General features: G+C 37.7%; 1 protein-coding gene across 5 annotated transcripts in view; it reads left to right on the forward strand.

The window, feature by feature from the left end:
• The first annotated feature begins 8,267 nt into the window (after nt 1-8,267).
• Nucleotides 8,268-19,378, forward strand: part of NECTIN3 (nectin cell adhesion molecule 3) — a 124,382-nt gene continuing 113,271 nt past the window's right edge. For 2 of the 5 annotated variants that reach the window (XM_037150140.2, XM_037150141.2), the window contains exon 1: nt 8,268-8,874. In XM_037150140.2, coding sequence (XP_037006035.2) covers nt 8,715-8,874 — 160 coding nt within the window. In that variant the 5' untranslated portion in view covers nt 8,268-8,714. The remainder of the gene's footprint in view (nt 8,875-19,378) is intronic. The other 3 variants (XM_053663090.1, XM_037150142.2, XM_037150139.2) reach the window with 3 other exon arrangements.

Consider the following 19,378-nt stretch of genomic DNA (forward strand, 5'->3'; position numbering starts at 1 on the left):
TAAGATGGGCTTTGAGATGAGATTCCCCCATCTTCCAGGTTGCTGGCACCTGAATAAAACCATTTTTCTTTTACAACAGTAACTGCCTCTCAAGTATTGGCTTTCATAGTAGTGGGCAGCCAGACCTGTGCTTGGTTACATTACTATTAATAATAACAACAACAAAATAAACACCTTTTGGGACACACACACACACACACACACACACACACACACACACACACATATATATATATATATATATATATATATATATATATATATATATCAGATCTATTCCAAAGTCACTGCATGAACTAATTTTATTCTTAAACAACATTGTGAGAAAGGAATAATCATTTTCCCCTGAGGAAACTAAGAAACTGAGTAACTTGCCCAAGGTCACAAGTAAAGAATTTGAACTGAAACCCAGGCAGTGAAGGTCCAGGGCTTTTAACATTACATCTGATAGCCTCCGTATATGCATCTCCCTGGGATGTTAGAAGTAGAGTGGCTGACTATTTTGGCTCAGATACCAAAGGGTACAAATTAAATTAATTAGGACAGGATCTGTTGAAACAGCCATGGGGAGAAAAGTGGCTCTTTATTGTAATGAACCTACACGGACACGAGATTTCTTTAGATTGGTTCAATCTAAATCCAACAGCAAGACCATCCACAATATTATTCTTTCTTTTCCCTCCCTTCCATTCAACAGATATTTATTGGTTAATGATAATATAAAAGAAACTGTACTGGACATTTATGAATCTGAGACATGCCCACAAGAATTAAAATACTATGGTATAATATTATAAAGTGGAGGTAAATTATAAAATTTGCCCAATAGTTTATAGAACCATCTATTATATTATTGCAATCTTTGTCATTTGATCTACCTCCATTTTCTTCTCCATACTCTCTCTTCAAATATTCCTCTGTCTCTATCCACATTTTCATCACTTTCTTTTTAGTGCTTCTTTTTTCCTTTGCTCATGTCTCTTTTGTCTTGTATTTCCCTTATTTGTCTGCATTACTATCTGTTAGCTAGCTACGTCACATTCAAAATAATGTGGGAATAAACCATTTTGCTTTAAAATACTAAGTTCTCCTGAATTCATTTTCTTTTTCCCATCCACTTTCTCACTGCTCATTTCAGACCTTCATTCTCTCTGTTCTTACTAAATTTCTCCTTATAATTCTCCAAAATTCCCTGACAATTCATCCATCTTCACCTTCACACTATTTTCTGACTTTTCTAGCAAACTAAACCTACTTTTGTCATTTCCTACTTAAAATTCTTCATTTTGTTTCCATGATCTACAAGATACAATCTGACCTTCTTTTTTTTTTTTGCACATCTTGATGCTTTATTTCAAATGAAATTTCCTAAAAGTGGAGTTGCTGGATCAAACATTTCACAACTTTTTTAGGGTTTTTTTTTGTATTTTTTATTTTTATTTTTATTTTTTAACATTTTTATTGATTATGCCATTACATTTGTTCTATTTCTCCCCTCCATTCCCCTCCACCCTGCACACCCCTCTCCCACCATTACCCCCCCTTTAGTTCATGAACACATGTCTCAAGTTCTATAGATTCTGTATTTCCCCTACTATTCTTACCCTCCCCCCTATTTTCTATCTACTGTCTATGCTACTTATTTTCTGTACCTTCTCTCCCCTTCTCCTTCTTCCACTCCCCTGTTGCTAATCCTCCATGTGATCTTCATTTCTATGGTTCACTCCTGATCTAGCTGTCCTCTTAATTTGCTTTTGTTTTAGGTGTGGTTGTTGATAACTGTGAGTTTGCTGTCCTTTCACTGTTCATCTTTTTTATCTTCTTTTTCTTAGGTAAGTCCCTTTAACATTTCATATAATAAGGGCTTGGTGATGATGAACTCCTTGAATTTGGTCTTATCTGAGAAGCACTTTATCTGCCCTTCCATTCTAAATGAAAGCTTTGCTGGATAGAGCAATCTTGGTTGTAGGTCTTTGGTTTTCATGACTTGGAATACTTCTTTCCAGCCCCTTATTGCCTGTATGGTCCCTTTTGAGAAATCCACTGACAGTCTCTTGGGAACTCCTTTGTAGGTGACAGTCCCCTTATCTCTTGCTGCTTCTAGGATTCTCTCCTTCATTTTTTAAAAATTTTATTTAGTTATTTTTCAAGTACAGTTTTTTTGTCTATTTATATCCTAAGAATTCTAAAACATCAATATCAAAGAACCTATGCACCACAATCTTCATAGCAGCACAATTTACAATAGCCAAGAGTTGGAAGCAACCTAGGTGCCCATCAGTAAATGAATGGATCCAAAAATTGTGGTACATATACACAATGGAATTCTATGCAGCAGAGAGAAAGAAGGAGCTACTACCCTTTGCAACAACATGGATGGAACTGGAAAGCATTATGCTGAGTGAAATAGGCCAGGTGTTGAAAGACAAATACCATATGATCTCACCTTTAACAGGAAGCTAAACAACAAAACAAACAAGCAAGCAGAAAAAAAAAAAACAAAGACACAAAGACACTGAAATAGAGAACAAGGGGACAGTGACCAGAGGGGAGAGGGAAGGGAAGTTAAGGGGAAAAAGGGGGAGGAATTTGGAGGAACAAATAGGAAGGACACAGGGACGAGAACTAAGGGGGGTGGAAATGGGAGGGAGGTGGGGAGCAAGGGGGGGGGAGGCTGGGATGGGAGAAATTGACCTTCTTTACAAGGTTTAAAAACACCCTGCCTACACATCTCTATTTTCTCCTAATTCTTTGGGTTTTACCCTCCAGCAGCACAGAAATACTAGTACTTTCCAAAACACACCATACTCTATCATGCCTCTCTAACCTCCCATCTATCATTTTCCTATTCCCTCTGCTGCTTTTACCCCATCTGTATGGAAAAATTCCTATTCATTCTTTAAAATTATTCAAATGTTTTCTTTGCTGTTAGGACTTTCAAGTCATCGAAGCATACGTGGGACTTACCCTCTGCTCTCTCCTATACTGTACTATGCTCCATTACTTGCAAGAATATTATGGTTTGGAAAGTAAGGACTTGGGCTTTTCCTTTCCCAATAACTAACATAGACTCCAGCACATAGATTGAGACTCCAGCTCAATCATCTTTCCTAAATTGAACCTACTCTTTTATTTATTTTTGTTTCTGAACACTTTCATGTTTACTCTTTTATTTTTTAAATGTAATTTATTGAGGTGACATTGGTTAATACAATTATATACGTTTGAGTGTACAATTCTATGTTATCTGTATATTGCACTGTGTGCTTACCACCCAAAGTTTTGACTTCTGTCACCATATGTTATTTCACTCCCTTTACCCACTACTGCCCTGCTCCCACTCCTTTCTTCCTGGTAATCACCATAGTTGTCTGTGTCTGTGAGTTTTTGTTTGTCTTGTTTGTTCATTTATTGCTTTTAGTTACCTTTTATTTAACCTGTCATAATGCTATGGCATAGCTCTTCTTTCTGCCTAAATATTAGTTCCAAATATTCTTTGGAACCCTAGTGCTCTACAACAGTTATATATTATAAATGGAGTTAGACTTTATTTACGTAGCTATGTGCAGTATATGTTTGTTTTCATTCTAAGTTTATGAGACAAGTCCAATTATTATTTTCCCCAAATAATCCTCTTATCTTTTTAGCTTCATAATGATTGTCAAGTGCATTCAGGGACTGTAAAAAATGAATCACAAAAATTAGAAATTTCTATTAGTTTTTACCACAATCTAGATGAGGGACATAAACAATAAGTCATATGTATATATGACTAAAACACCTATATAGTTTCCTCCAAATTTACTTATTTCAAACCCATGTCTGCTCAATCCAGATTACTGCCAATTAAAGGAACAAATTTTGCTAATTTTTCTTTTTCTTTACATTAATTGATGAACTGATGTTGGCTCTGTGATTTTAAATACTTTAACTGAGAGAAAATAACTAGTACAAGGGAAGGTTTTGAGAACTAGTCACAGAAAAATAGAGCATCAGTCAAGGTCTGATGAAAAAGACAGAAAACATACTATGTTATTGTGGAACTTAATAATAGGGTATTGTTACACCAGGGTTTGAATGGGAGTCTCCGGACCAAAAAGTGTAACATAGGTCATCCAGAGATATGAGCTGTAGGAATCTATTAACGCCTTTAGAGCTGTGGGAACAAAGGGAAAAGGTTAGATTATTAGAACTCAGAAGCCCAGGGAAGGGATTCTGCTGAGCTAGGAAATGGACCTGAGAAGTGGGTACAGCTGGGCTGGTGCTGTACCTTTGAGGGGTCACGATGACTTTGGTTCTTAGAGTGTACAGCAAGTGGGAGGCTGGGACCAACAGCTGATGACAGGGTCAAGGGCTTTTACTGCTGAGGTGATACTGATAGGAACAGGAAGCCAATAGGAAGGAACAGGTATCTTTTCCTCTACTCTTGCCTTCCACCTTCCCTCCAGTGACAATTATTGATAGCACAGCCTCCAAATCACAAACCCAGTGTATGGAAGTGTAACTATGAACTGGAAAGATAATAGCTTAATAGCAGCACTAAAATAGATGAAATCAAGAGACTTAAGCAATAGTCAGTATAATCATCTTCCAGTTTTAAAAAATTCAATATGATCATATACTTAAGACCTTAAACATTAATATTCTTCTTTTGAGTTTATCTGCCACCAGGCACGCATCTGAGTGTACTATGTCTCTATACTTATCATTTAATCATACAATCTGGGACTTATATGACAGATATTGTTTTACATGGTTGAGTTTCAACAGTGAAAAAAAAAAGCCCCCACTCATCTTTGTGGAACTTTCATTGTAGCAAATGGAAAACGGACAATAAATAAAGATACACACCAGGTCAAATGCTGAGTGCACTGGAGAAAATAAAGCCAGTAAGAGGGGCCAGGGATTGAGATGAGGTGGCCCTTTCATGTGGGAGGGGCATGGAAGATCTTAAAGACACAGTGAAATTTAAACAAAGACCCCAAGAAACATGAGGAAGTGAACAGTATGAATCTATGGGGGTAGAAAGATCTTTTCAGCAGGAAATAGTTGCATTTGATAAATATGCCATTGGTAAAGATTTGTAAATTGGTAGACTTTTTGGTGGGTTTGTAGTTTTTTTTTTTAATATTTGCATAGTTTTGCTTTAGAAGACTGTGATTACAGCCAGGTAAAATTGACTTATTATCAAATATAGGGCCAAGTTCAAACATTCCACAAAGCACTGCTCATCTCTTTCATATAGGGAAAGGCTATACTTCATGTAGAAGGTTATAAAAAATTTGCTGATGGTAAGTGGAATTACCTAGAGTATATAATGGCCTACCTATACTATAAAATACTCCCTTTGCTTCAGAGTCAGCTATGAAATTCTAATAATAATTTTAAACCTTTAATTTGGATTATTTGAGTAAATGTAAAATGCCCAGCATTGTATATAATTACTACTTTGTTAACATGTCAACCTTTGGATTTTACTTAAGAGTTAATGAATCTCAATAATTGGTCAACAGTCTTTTGAGGCAGAAAGTAGGGTGGATATCATCAGTATTCTTAACCCAAAACAAGTGAAATTATTTTTGACATTAGAATCATGTTGTTCTTTATTCAGATATTTTTTTCTTAGAAAATACATGCACACTTTGGTTTCAATGGTACCACAAATATTAATAAGTTAGCTATAATTAAGTATTCCTTCAACCAGTTTGTCCTTCAAACAATAAAGGTAAACTTGTCTTTAAAGGTAGACAATTAAAAATGGTGTAAAACCAAGTAATGTTCTCATATTAAAGGTTTTTATAAAATTGGTAATTCTAGTCCTTGAAAAAAAGCTATACAACATAATGTAAAATCTTTTTCTGTAGCTAATGATAATTTCCAACAGGAAAGCTTGGGGTGGGTATATCTTTACTTGAGGAGAATGTAATTTGAGACTGGACATTTAGGAAGTAGAAATTCGAGTTACCTCAGCAAATTTGTTTTTAACTTAAGAATCTCGAGAGGTTAGTGGGGCTCAATGGAAGGCAAAAACTTGGTTCTGGCAGAAAAACCACCACATGGACAGTAGTTTTTGCACTTAACCTCTGTTCCTAGGTTCCTCCAGCTGTCAAATAGGAATAATAGTAATTGCTACCTTTTGTGAGAAAAGTGTGCTTTGACATCTCTGGCTGAAGATGCTATATCAACACAAATTATTATTATAACATAATGCTTGTATGCACATAAAACACTAGCACAGCGCTCTTTTAATGCTTATATAACATCTATAAATACTACTCTTCCAAGCTCTCTCTTCTCTTTAGGTCAGAGGAGAATATAATCATAGCATGCCACTAATCCATTTCTCAAAATATGGAGGATATAAATTTCTTAAATCTCCGCATCATCCTTTTGAGAAGCACTAAACCAGTTAATCCCTCGTGGTCTCCATGGCAATCAAACAGTAGCCCCCATATTAAGCCTTTGGCACCTTTTCAAATGTTGGCTAAATTACTTTTTCTGGAGACTAGAACCATTAAGGAATGGCTGGGGGCTTAGGGAGAGGATGAAATTGGCTAGCGACATTACATTTTTGGTTAATATTTAACTGAGTATCAACAATGTATTAATAAAGTGGCTATCTTAACAAATAATTAGCTAGTCGCTGAGCAGTTGACTCTAAATTTAGCAGTGAAAGTAGGTTTGGGGAACACAAAAAAAGAAAAATAAAATTTCTCAAGGGAAAAGGTGGTGTCAGCAGAACTTAAGAATGTCACAATAGCTACATTTCGTCAATTATGATCATCATCATCAGAGGATTTCTTGGAGCGTACGCAGGGCAAGGTTTAGTCATAAGTGCACCCTGAGAATAGGTGATGGAAAGGAGTGGCTACCGGAGACAGGCTTCAGGAGAATGGCAGAGACAGGCAGGGGTAGAGTGGAAGAGAGAAAAGGTGACGGAGGAAGAGAGGTTCTAAACTAAGAACTAGGGTGGCAAGTGAAGTTAAAAAAAATACGTGGGCAGAAGGGTAGAATGGTATGTAGGCGCGTAAAACAGTGGGTGGAGGGGGGGAGACCCTAGTGATTGAAGGGAAATGACAGTGTGATCTTGGCAGCAGGCAATCATTTAGTTTAGCTGAAACAGGCGGCTAAATCCTAATCCGACTTTCTCATTGGAGCGTGCCTGTGCCTATTGGTGGAGACGGCAAGATCTAACGTAAAATTAATGGTGATAGGACTTGAGGACCTGTGTCCTTTGCCTTCAGTCCCCTTCAGGACAGATCAAATTGCCCACCACCCCGGAAGAACCGCCGGTGGCTCTGCCTCCAAGGTCAGGCCACTAGAACTGTGCGAGGCGCGCGGATGAAGAGGGCAGGGCGAGCAACCCTTCTGGGGTGAGGGAGGGTCTGGTGGACCACAGACGCTCTTCCTAAGGACAAAGGTTTAACACTTCCTAAGGTAGCTTTCCCGCAATAAGTTAAAAGGAAAGCAAGTAATGAGAATAAAATTACACGTGCGAACATGCAAATGAAACAAAACTAAAGAAAAACACCACCGCACTAGAGGCGCTCCGAAGGGGGAAATCCATGGCCTCCTGTTGCCAGTCGCCAGGCGAGGACAGATGACAGCCCGGCAGCCGGGAGAAGCAAGAGAGGGAAAGCAAATCTTCTGGGGTCCCTCTCCTCGCCCGGCCACGCTGACCCTTCCATCGAGCCGACCGCCCAGTGAAAGAAGCAAGGAAAATGCCCGTGCAAACGTGCCTCAGCGGGCTGGGGGGAAGCGGGGCTGGAAAGAAGGGAGAAATTCGGAGAGCAAATCTGTCCCGGGAAGCAGGAAGGAGGACAAAGTCTTTCAGCCCCTTGCGCCCGTGGCGAGGAGATAGATGACTAGTCCAGCAGGCTGCGTCCAGCTTCCTAAGTAGGCAACGGAAGGGTAACCCCATCTTGCCTTCCCCTTCCAACACCCTCCCAGTCCCGAGTCCCCGCCAGAAGGAAAGCACTCCCTGGGTGAGGCCAGCCACGAGCCTGAGTGTCCCGCCACCGCCCTCCGCCTCCATCTGTGCCAGGGCAGCGTTGGACCCAAGAGGGGCGGAGTGGGAGAGACCATTGGAAACGCTTGGAAGGGGGGGTAGGTTGCTGGAACGAGGGGCGGAGCCTACTAATCTATTCCAGATTTTTTTTTGTCCTTTTTAGAGCCCTGCTTTGGGAGAAACCCCGTTATCAAAGCGGAGAGAAGAGATTTTTGTGTGTGTGCGTGAAGGGGGCGGAGCTTGGTAGAGGAGCGGGGTGGGAGGAGACGCGGCAGGCAGTCTGGGATCAGACGGGAGCAGAGTTGGCGTGGGGCGGGCGAGTTCCTGCGCCCGCTCTGAGGGTCGGCTTCCTCTCCCCCCTCCCGCACAGGGCGGGGTGGTGCGTTCCGAGTTCCCAGGGGTTCCAGGCGGGCGGGAGCCGGGGGGGAGGGGAGTGGCGGCGGCGGCGGCGGCAGCGGCGGGCGGCTCCCGCCTCAGCTTCGGCAGTGGCGTCGGCGACGGCGGTGCCGAAGCAGCCGCTAGCGCTCCGCTCACTATCAGCCGGCGGCGGAGGTTCAAGAACTAGGAGTTAGGGACGCGCGCGCTGGTCCTTCCGCCGCCGCCGTGCTGCGGCCGATACTGCCGCCGCCCGGAGCCCGAGGCGCCGGGTCCAAGGGAGCCGGTGGGGGCCGGCGAGGGAGCAAGCGGGCCGGGGGGAGGGTGGGGAATGGCGCGGACCCCGGGACCGGCTCCGCTGTGTCCCGTAGGCGGCAAAGCACAACTTTCCTCCGCTTCTCCCCCCGGATCCTGTCTCCTGCTGCCACCCCCGACGCCACCGCCGCTGCTGCTCCTGCTCTTCCCGCTGCTTCTCTTCTCCCGGCTGTGTGGTAGGTGAACTTCGGCGGCCAGCGTGGGCTGAGGGTGGCGCGACCGAGGGTCCGAGCACGGTGGCCGGGCAGGCGCGGGCCGCTTTTCCCAGCGGCTAGGCGGTTGTGTCCGGCGGTTGGCTGCGCGAGCGGGCGCTGAACACTTTTGTTCGAAACTTTTCCCCGCGCCCGGTGCGAGGACCGGGCAGGGCCAGGGCCGGGACAGCGAGTGCGACTCCCGCTGCTCGTTCTCCTCCTCCACGGCCGCACAGCTCGCCGCGCTGACGGCCGGGGTTCGCCAGTGCTCCTTTTCTGCCCGGACTCCTCCGAGTGTGCCCTGGAGACCGTTACTTCTTCGCTATTTCGAGCCGGAAGCCAGGAGCACGGGCTGAAGGGCTGGGTCTGGGGTGCCGGGAAGCACGTTTGTCGCCTCCTTTTTCCCCGGTGAAACTTGAACTGTGAGCCTAGATACCTTTAGGGACCAGAGTCCGACGGAATGAAGTCTTCGGGTCCGCCCTGGAGAAGGCACCATATTAGCCCACCCTGCAGCATCCCCTACAGTCAGTTTTTTTAGCTCCTCCGTCCAGGTTCTGCTCTGGCTGCTTCTGGATGGCTTTGTATTGAGCCTGTCTGTCGCTGCCTTCCTTTGTGGGACGTCTCTCGCACCCCACTGCGAGTCTTTATTTTTGCAAGCACTGTTTGATTTATGTATTACATATTTGATAGCGTCGACTGTGCCCAGCTCTTCTGATCACCACAAACCACATGGCTCTTCCTCGTCTCTTCCCTGGTATTTATGGTGCAGTTTTCCTGTCACATTTGGGAGCTAGTAAGTTCTGTTCCTACGTGTTGGAATTGAAAAATCTACTTGTTAAGGACAGGATGAAAAATATCGTTCATATATGAAAGATGGACGAAAGTGGTCATTAATAGAAGGCGATGATTTGGCAAAATAAGGCTACCAGCCTTTGGGGAATAGCTTTATCTGTCCTTTGAAAATTCTGAAACATTGCAGGACCTTATTCATTCGAAGCTTCTTACTTGATGAGGAAGGTGGAGAAGCAAAATTTACGTTTGTTTAAAGAGTGGTTACCAAGACTTTTTTACTGGTATTTAGGGCTACTGTTGGATCTCATTGTGTAATGAAATCTTGAAAGATACCCGAAGTTTTACCAGTATTCCTTAAAAGGAAAGATGTGTGCAGATTTCTTGGACAGTGGTGTAGAAGCGACTACTGTTTGGGGTAGGTGTGTCAAGGTGGTTGGTTATGAGAGAGGCAAAGATTTCAAGAGATTGAGTGCCCCTTATAGGCTGCAGTTCACCACTACGTTTCAAGCATTGCAATGAAAGTTTCTGATTTACAAAGCACACGATGATAAACGGCATGTTGTTTAATCTACAGTGTGTGTGTGTTTTTGGTAGCCCCACTCCCCAGATGTTTGGTTCCACCACAAAATTCTTAATGTTTATTATTTCTTTGAATTGATGCACGATTCTAAATTGAATTTGTGTACTGTTCTTTCCATTAAGGAAGATTGTTGATTACAGTTGGGTGGGGAAAAAGTGTTAAAAGAGTTTTACTGTCTTGACCTAGGTCGTGTTAAGGACTGAGAGAAAATTTTTTGTATCTCCAATAAAGGTTTAAGTAGCTGAGCAAAAGCCTTATGGAAGTCTGAAGTTAGGTAATACGTACAGCTAATACAAGGAAATAAAATTTGGGTAATAATTTCACAGTTGTGCAAGTGAAGTGTTGATTGCTTTTTGAAGAAGAGTTTTTAAAAATCTCCTTGATAATGTACTATAGAAGGGACTTGATGTTCTAGAGACCTAACAATTCAGGCAAATGGACTGTGATTTAGAGGAGGTGTAAATTGAAGTTTTTAGTCAACTCTGTAGTGGTAGAGGGCAGGCAGTAGCTTTGTGTTACTGTGCACTGCTCATTTTAACAGCTTCCTTTTTTGGTTTATAGTGTTATAACACCCTAGTTTGTGAACCCTTATGATGAGTTTTTTCCATCAACCTTTTTCTATTTTAAATTCAGTCTATAAGTTAGGTACACTTGTGACTTATGGATGCTTAGTATGTATGGAAACAGAATTTTCTTCATGTAACGTGTTTGTTGATCTAACATTCATAGTACAGCTTACAAGTTTTGACGTGTACTAATGTGTGAGTAGTCAGTTTTAGAGTTGAAAAGATTTTTAGGCTTATTAGAAATGTCTATATGATGATTTGTTAATAGAATACTTTCCTTTTGAAGTAATATACAGTATTTTTTGCCAGTGCTTTTGATATGTGGCTTACATTTAGCATAGTCTTAACTGTGATCAACTTCTGCAGTATCATCTATTACCACAGGTAATTTTCATATCATGTTAATTTAACTGCTAAAAAAAATTGCAAGTGGTAGACTTGATTTTTGAAAACTATAAAAATTTACATCAAATTTGCTGTTTGGGAATAGACATTAGCAGTTTTACTTGAAGAATTTACAGGTGACAAACTGCCAGGTTCTGATATATAATTTTTAAGCCTAACAAATAGCTAGGTATGAAGGTTAAAGAGACTAGATTTACAATACCATCTGACTTGATAAACCTCATTTATTTAATTCTGTAATTCCATATTTCTTTATGATCAATTCATAAGTGATTAGCTTTATTTCACTTTTCTTTCCATCATTTTTCTTGATGTAGAGAATATTATCAGGGATATAGTATAATGAAAGAGAAGCTAGATTCTTTGACCTTAGTAAGTTCCTGTTTGAATGTAGGATTTTAGTACTTCCAATTTCAGTAAGATTTATTGCTTAAGATGGATGTTTAGAAGATTATAGAAAAGATCTAATGTGATATTGAACCTTTAAGAGCACTTTCAGTACTTTTTATATTCCTGGCAGTTGATAGGTACTTGGGGATACAGAACACGAATAAAGCAGAATCCTGGCTTAAAGTATCCTATAACATTGTGGTAGGCATGAGGGGAATAGATGACTACAGGACAGTTTGGAGTTTATGAGGGAGTTCTGCATGAGATACTATGCCCAGAAGAGGGGTACCTAACCAATTAGGTAATGACATATGAATGTAAACTGAGGGGAAAAAAAGACCAAAAACCTACTTTAAAAGGATAAGTTGAGTAAGATCTTCTTATTGAGATTAGACATTGTGGTATATGGTATAGGTTTGCGCGCTCTCTCTCTCTCTCTCTCTCTCTCTCTCTCTCTCTCCTACTTCTTTCTCCCTCCCTCTCCTTCAGTTTATGGTTTAGATACTACATAATTTGATTCTGAAAAAAGATTGCTACTTACTAGATGTGTGATTGGCAAATTATTTAACCTCAGTCACCCTAAGGTTTTTCATCTTTTAAAAAAGAATAATATCACCTTGCCTGTAGAGTTCTTGTGAGGATTAAATGAAAAAATGAAATAAAACACTTAGCAGAGTGCATGCAATATAGCAAACATTCACATATTAGCATTTAGTGTACTGCACGTTAAAGTCAGCCAGTTTGCTATTCATCATTTTAAAATTCTACCATGATGTATTGAATAATTGAGTTTTTAAGTTCATTTATTGACTTGCTGTGTTTGTACTTTATATTATTATTTTAAGTATATAGCCCAATCAATTCTTTTTAGACATTTGTTAAATTTACTTCAGATAAGTGTATGGTGAAATCAACTGTGTAATTGTATGAAACCTAGTTGACTTTTCCTTTCATGATACAGAATGCATTTCAGGATTTGGCAATTCCATAGAGTAACTTAGAATGTTGGTGATTATTTTGAAAATGTGGATTTGAAGAGGGGAGTCTCAATTTCACTTATACTTTACTAAGTTACTTTATAGTATTAGTTTGGAGGCTAAAATACGTATTGCACATATAAATCTTTTTGCATCCTAAACAAATATAATTTAGAAGTAAAACTTAAAAGCAAGCAAAAAAGATCACATCTTTTCTTGTATTTAGCTACAGCATCCATAGGAATTGGAAAAAGCTGGGCAATTACCTATGTATTCATGTGTATTTATTATCTTGTTTAAATCACTTAGGCTTACATATATTTTTACATATATAACTTAGTGATTCAACAACTCTGATGTTCATTTTATATTTATATAGTTAAGGAATAAAACTTATGGCTTACTACCTATTATTTGGAAATTATTGAAGAGAAGCCTGCTAAAAAGGAGTGTTTTGACATTTTGTAATTTACTCCTTAAAAATGAGTGAGTAAATAATATATTGCTGTAGTATATTCTGTAACCTATTAAGCTCTTCATAAAAACTGACAAGAAGTACTGTATGTTTTTCAAAAGGTACAGTACTTAATTAATCATAATTATTAACATGAAATCAAGTAACCCTTAAATCAGTAATGGAATGACTGATAATTTTGTGTGCCAAGAACTGAAATCCCAAATCCTTCAAACCATTAATGTACTTTTGATTACCTTTTATACTTTTATCTAAAATTGCCTGTCAAGTCTTGAAACCATATACTTTCCTAATTTTATGAAACTTGAGATTTTTAATTTTATGACGGGTTTTGACATAGTTTAGTCATTTATTTGAATAAAATTTTTCTGAATCTTTATCAAGGGTGAGCTTTAAGTGTTTTCCAAGTGACTTCTTTTCTTAAAAAAATATTTATTTTTAGAGAGGAGGGAAGGGAAGGAGAAAGAGAGGGAGAGAAACATCAATGAGTACTTACTCTCACACGCCCCCTATTGGAGGCATGACTTGGGTTTGCAACCCAGGCATGTGCTCTGACTGGGAATGGAACCAGCTGCCCTTTGGCTTGCTGGCCCATGCTCTATCCACTGAGCCACACCAGCCAGGGCAGTATAAGTGACTCACTTCTTACAGTGTAGGTCACTACTCTAAAATTTTAGTGAGAGCTGCCTTCTGAGACATACTGCAAGTAACAGTTGTTTTAGAAAGGATATTGTATTACATACTTACTCTGAATTTTTAGCATCCAGGGATTGTTTTTCTTGTAACCCTATTGACTACCAACATTCATTCTGCTAATTGAGATGAGTAGGAAAGAACTCTCTATTGCATTCTGAGTAGATATTCATAAACTGGAATTCGAGGCATGTGTGTAAACATACCAGCTCATAACTAGATTAAGTGGCTAAGAATTGACAGCATGCTTTTCAACACTTTAGATAATTATTTTGTAGGTGTAAGATAGTAAATTGTGGCTTTATAAATAGGACAGGTATAATAGTTAAAAAACTATTTGATTTTCTTTAATCTTAATCATTAAAAATAAAATTAAACTTTTTCTTATTTTAAATAGATTGCCCATTATACATATTGGCTCTCAAGCCTAAGTTTCTTTGGAAGAGATAAAATTTTTTAAAGTGGGGAGGGGCTTATAAATCATCCTCCTTAACTAGCCAGGGTCAGCAAAAGTAGGATGTACAGATGGATTCAAATTATAGTTACTAGGATTCTCTTCCAAAACAACATTCCAGGCCCTACTATGGACTTACTGGATCACCAATTTTGGCAAGAGGAGTGGGGATTGGATCATTTGTATTTTAAGAGACATTATCAGATGATTCTTCCCTCTAAAGTATTATTTTTACAGCATTTTAATTTATGATTTGACCATATGTGATGGCTCTTCTTAAAGAAATAATACTCCACTATTTTGTTCACATGTCCCTGTATGTGTGGCATGGAGTCAACATTCAAGTTTTTTTTTCTTCAAATTTCTTTATTTCAGGTGTTTAACAGCAAAATCAAATTTAGTTTAAACCACTGCTGTTTAACAGAAATAAAATGTGAGCCACGTACATAATTTTGTTATCCTGATGGCACATTAAAAAAATTAAAAGAAATGGGTGAAATTAATCTTAATATTTTATTTAACATAATATAACCAGAATATCATTTTAGCATGCAATTAATATTTTAAAATTAACATACATTTTCTTTCATAGTAATTATTTGAAATCTGTTATGTATTTTGTACTTACAGACTGATATTTGGACTATTTCATTTGTTCAGTAGTCAGTTGTGGCTGGTGGCTACCATGTTGGACAGTGTAGGTTGAAACTGTCATTTCTCTGGAGTAGGTTGTCCTTCTCTGGTCCTTACAAGGCCTAAAATGACATTATTCTTCCTTCCTCTACCTAGTCAGATTTTGAAGTGCCCAGTTTAAGATTAACTTTCTCCATAAACCTTCTATACTGTATCATTTATAACTAATTATATACTGCAATTAATTAGTATCTAATTGTAAGTTATTTTGTCATGTGTGCTCTTTGCAGTAAAGACTTTGCTTCAAGCTTCATTGTATGTATCATAACACAAATCACAGAATAAACAAGTTTTAAAATTATATTGATTTTAGCATTTGCTTTCTCACATTGTAATTGTTTAAGGAATTGACCAAATGGTATCAGATAATACTTGGTTTATGATACCATCTCCCATGTTGAAATAAAATTTAAAAATAGAGTAATAGCTATAATAGATGATTATAAAAGCTTTTCTGAATTGTTTTATTTCCTATTAATCCTAGATATCTCTGAAAGCTTTGGTCTCTGGAAGCTTCTCCTATTCTGTGTTTAACAGTGTGACATGTGCTCACTAGTGGGAAATGCATGCAAATTCTCTTCCTTTTTTCATGCAATATTTAGAGCAGTGTTTGCCAAAGTATTTCAGTGGAATATTAGTCTCAGAAGATATGCAAAATACCATGGTTGAATGCATTTGGGAATGGGAAAAACTGACCATATAGCCCCCTCATGGAAAGTCACTATGTACATTAGTTTGTTAATGGTCTAAGAAATTCTTCAGTAAAATACTGTTTTACAAACTGATTAAACAGATTATTTTGTATGTGTGTAATATCTGTTATGTTGCAGATGGTATGTTGTGCCAAACACTCTCTAGGAAATACATCCTTAGAGAGGTTTTTACACTTGTTATTATTCTGCCTTGATATTATTCCTGTTCCTATCTGCCAAGATGGGTGGAAATACACACATTCACACACATGTTTACTTAAACTAGAAAAAGGTAATAGATTTTAAGTATATTGCTTGATGAGATAGTTCTTCATTCATTTTTCTTTTTCTAAAAATTCTTTTTGTTTTCTTTAGTTTTGTTTACTCCACATTGTCTTACTCATTTTGAATCTGAAGTGTTTGCAAAATTGACCTAGGATGAATACAGTTATCCTTTGGTATTGCAAAGTCAGCTGTGTTTTATTTATCCCAGGATAGATGCAGCTTCTGTGAAGCATACCTCACTTGATGTACAAGATAGCTCACTCTGGGTTTGAGTTTTAGGAATAAATTGAGTAAATTTAAGATGGCTAATCTATTTTGTAATGAAAGCATGACAGTGCTGTTACTGGCAAGGATAAGACAAAGCCCAGAGACAAATATATAAAAATAGGTGCACACAGCTAAGACTCAACTCTGTGTTTAAGAATATTTTATATAATTAAGAGTTTAATTCTTACTAATGGCTTTAATTCAGAGAAAACACCAAAAATATTAATGAAATGTTAGTATTGGTAAACTGATAATTAATTTTGTAAAGAACTATTTCTATAAGTTATCCATGACAGACATGATTGTTATTACTAAAATATCTCAGGCCATCATTTTTGAAAATGACCAATTTAGTCATAGCTACTGTGGGGTAGATTAACTTTCATTTCCCGTGTCTTGTCATTATGAACTTGAAATCCCCTTCTGACTATAAGTTCAATTTAATAGTGACCAAGACAGTAAACTGTCTAGTTTTAATCTGCTCGGAGATAATCTGGTTTCTTTAAATGCAAACTATTTTTTAAAGAGCTCATTTTTTTTTCTTTTTGAATAGACTTAAGTGGGAGAAGGTACATAGGTAACAGTTCTATCCTCACTAATGGCAAAGGGCAGGGACATCCTAGCATTTCTTACTACACTATGAGTATACATATGATAATGGGTGCAGCAGCTACTCTAAGTCTCTGATTTCTCTTTGTCAAACTTAAAAGAGGTAAAAAACTAACATCTGTAAAAACTTTCACTAACATACAAATTCAGTTATATTGAATATCTACTTTTATAGTTGTTTCCCATTCCTAAGCAATTCTGAGATTACATGTATATGATTTTGATGATACGGTTTCATTAGCTTAGTTCATAATAGAACCAAAATTTATATTAAAATAATAGTAAGAAACTCCTGTTATCTTTCAAGGTGTTACTTTGTGTTTATTGTACACTAGTACAGTGATAGAGAATTTATTTTTTATCTTGCACAGGTAAGATAGCCCCTACAGTTGACTGATTTTGAAAAAACAGAACGCATATCAAGGCTAGAGTTAGTAATACTAATGAAGACATCTGTTATTTCTGAGCAAGAAATAAACTTTAGTTAGACCATTGACATTCTTTTCTGTAGTTAAGATAGGTTGTTTTTACATTTTTTGATGGAAAGACATTTTCAACTTTTAGATTTGTAAACCAATTTGCAATTATGGCTGTTTTGAAGTCATGCATCATTTATCAAACTTATTTTTTCAATGTGTGTATATAGTTGTTAGCATTGATACATAAACATTTTTGTTGTATTTTTAATTGATAGTAAAAATGTTTCCATATATGTGTAGTTGGTGAAATTTGTATATAGCATGCTAAAAGGTCTGTATTCTAAACGCTTTAATCATAACAGCATTTATTTAAAAAACAAACAAACCTGAAGTTTCCTAAGAAAACATTTTTCTTTGAGGATACTACTGCTGCTTTGCTGCCCTCTACAGTCATCTAAACTAGACACTCTAAATTTTTCTCCTGTCAGATGATTAAAATATTTCCTTGACTTATGAGCTTTACATTTTAGGAATGGTTTGAGTAATATTTATTGTTAAAATATCATAATGTTTAATTATTCACAACAGTCCATCTTTGCCTATAATAAAAAAAATAAAGGGCTTAGAAATTGGAGCAGGAAGTAGATTGGGGACTGTTGAGCATCTAAAAGGAAACAGGTGATAGAGCACCAACTAAGTGCTAGGTAGTATAGAGGATACCACAGTTGAAAAAGAGGATACCATAGTGGCTGCCCTCAAGCTTATAAACCCCAATAATAAGGCTAATGCATTAAAAAATATGTATGTAAAAGACATTTGTAACAACATTCCAAGTAGTATGATACAGCCTTGAAAAAAGATAAGTAAGGCTTGGAAGGGTTAAGAAAAGTGAATTAGAGGAGAAAATTTTGAGTTACGTTTTCAAGAATAGATTAAAATTCAGATAGGTAGGCCTGGCTGGCGTAGCTCAGTGGATTGAACGTGTGGGCTTGCAAACCAAAGGATCACTGTTCGCTATCTAAATATTAGTAGAGATGATGTGATAGTGGGATGAAAAATACAATATATTAATATATAGGAGATAATGTAGAAGTTTGCAATATTTATACTTTTTATTGCTGTTGGTCACATATAAATCATTATAGAATCTAAACTTCAAAAAAATCAACTCTTTGAGGCTGATGTTTTTTTTAGATTTGTAGAAAACTCTAGACCTGTAGTTAAAAGAAGTTAATCTTTATTGAACTTTCGTCTTAGAATTGTGCTATCTACACCTTTCTGTAATGACACAATATACTATTAAGCTGTACTCTTCAGAATTATAGTCACTAGCCACATGTGGCAATCGAGCACTTGAATAGTTAGTGTAAATAAAAGCCTCAGTTTTAAGTTTTATTTAATTTTAATTTAAAAACCACAGGTGGTTAGTGGCTGGAGCTATGCTGTTCTAGGAAGTTCTAAGCACTGTGCTAGAGGGAAATAGAACACTAGTTCTAGTTTTTTACCATGTCATTTTGATTACCTCCCTTTACCAATTTTGGATTAAATCTTCTTTCCAGTCTTACTTCTGTATTTTGACCTCATATTGAATTTTTGCTTAGCTGGGAATGCTCTTCCTAGCCTATGAAAATCTTAGCGTTCAAAGCACAGCTTCAGTGCCAACCACTTGCAAAAGATTTCCTGATTCTCTAGCTTAGACTGTGGTAAATAGCACTGTCTCCTATTACAGTAGTTCCCACTTACTGATCGCAGATATGTTCCAAGAACCCCAGTGGATGCCTGAGACCATGGATTGTACCAGATCCTATATATATTATTTTTTCCGATGTGATAATGTTTAATTTATAAATTAGGCACAGTAAGAGATTAACAACAATTAAATTTATGGGTAGTGTATGTAGAGGTAGTGTATGGGTAGTGTATGGGTAGTGTATGAACAAAGGGGTAATTCATGTCCTGGAGAGATGGAGTGGAATGGCACTTGTTCAGAACAATGCACAATTTAAAACTTAGGAATTATTTATTTCTAGAATTTTCTGTTTAATATTTTCAGGCCTCAGTTGATTTTAGGTAACTGAAATAATTAATAATTTTAGGCAACAAAATAATGATTTTAGGCAATAAGAATTATTGATTAATTATTAGGTAATAATTAATTAATAGTTTTTAGGTAACTGAAGCTGCAGAAAACT

The sequence above is a fragment of the Artibeus jamaicensis genome, unplaced genomic scaffold, assembly GCF_021234435.1.
Source record: "Artibeus jamaicensis isolate MK-2021 breed Jamaican fruit bat unplaced genomic scaffold, CSHL_Jam_final contig_3126, whole genome shotgun sequence".
Classification (NCBI taxonomy): domain Eukaryota; kingdom Metazoa; phylum Chordata; class Mammalia; order Chiroptera; family Phyllostomidae; genus Artibeus; species Artibeus jamaicensis.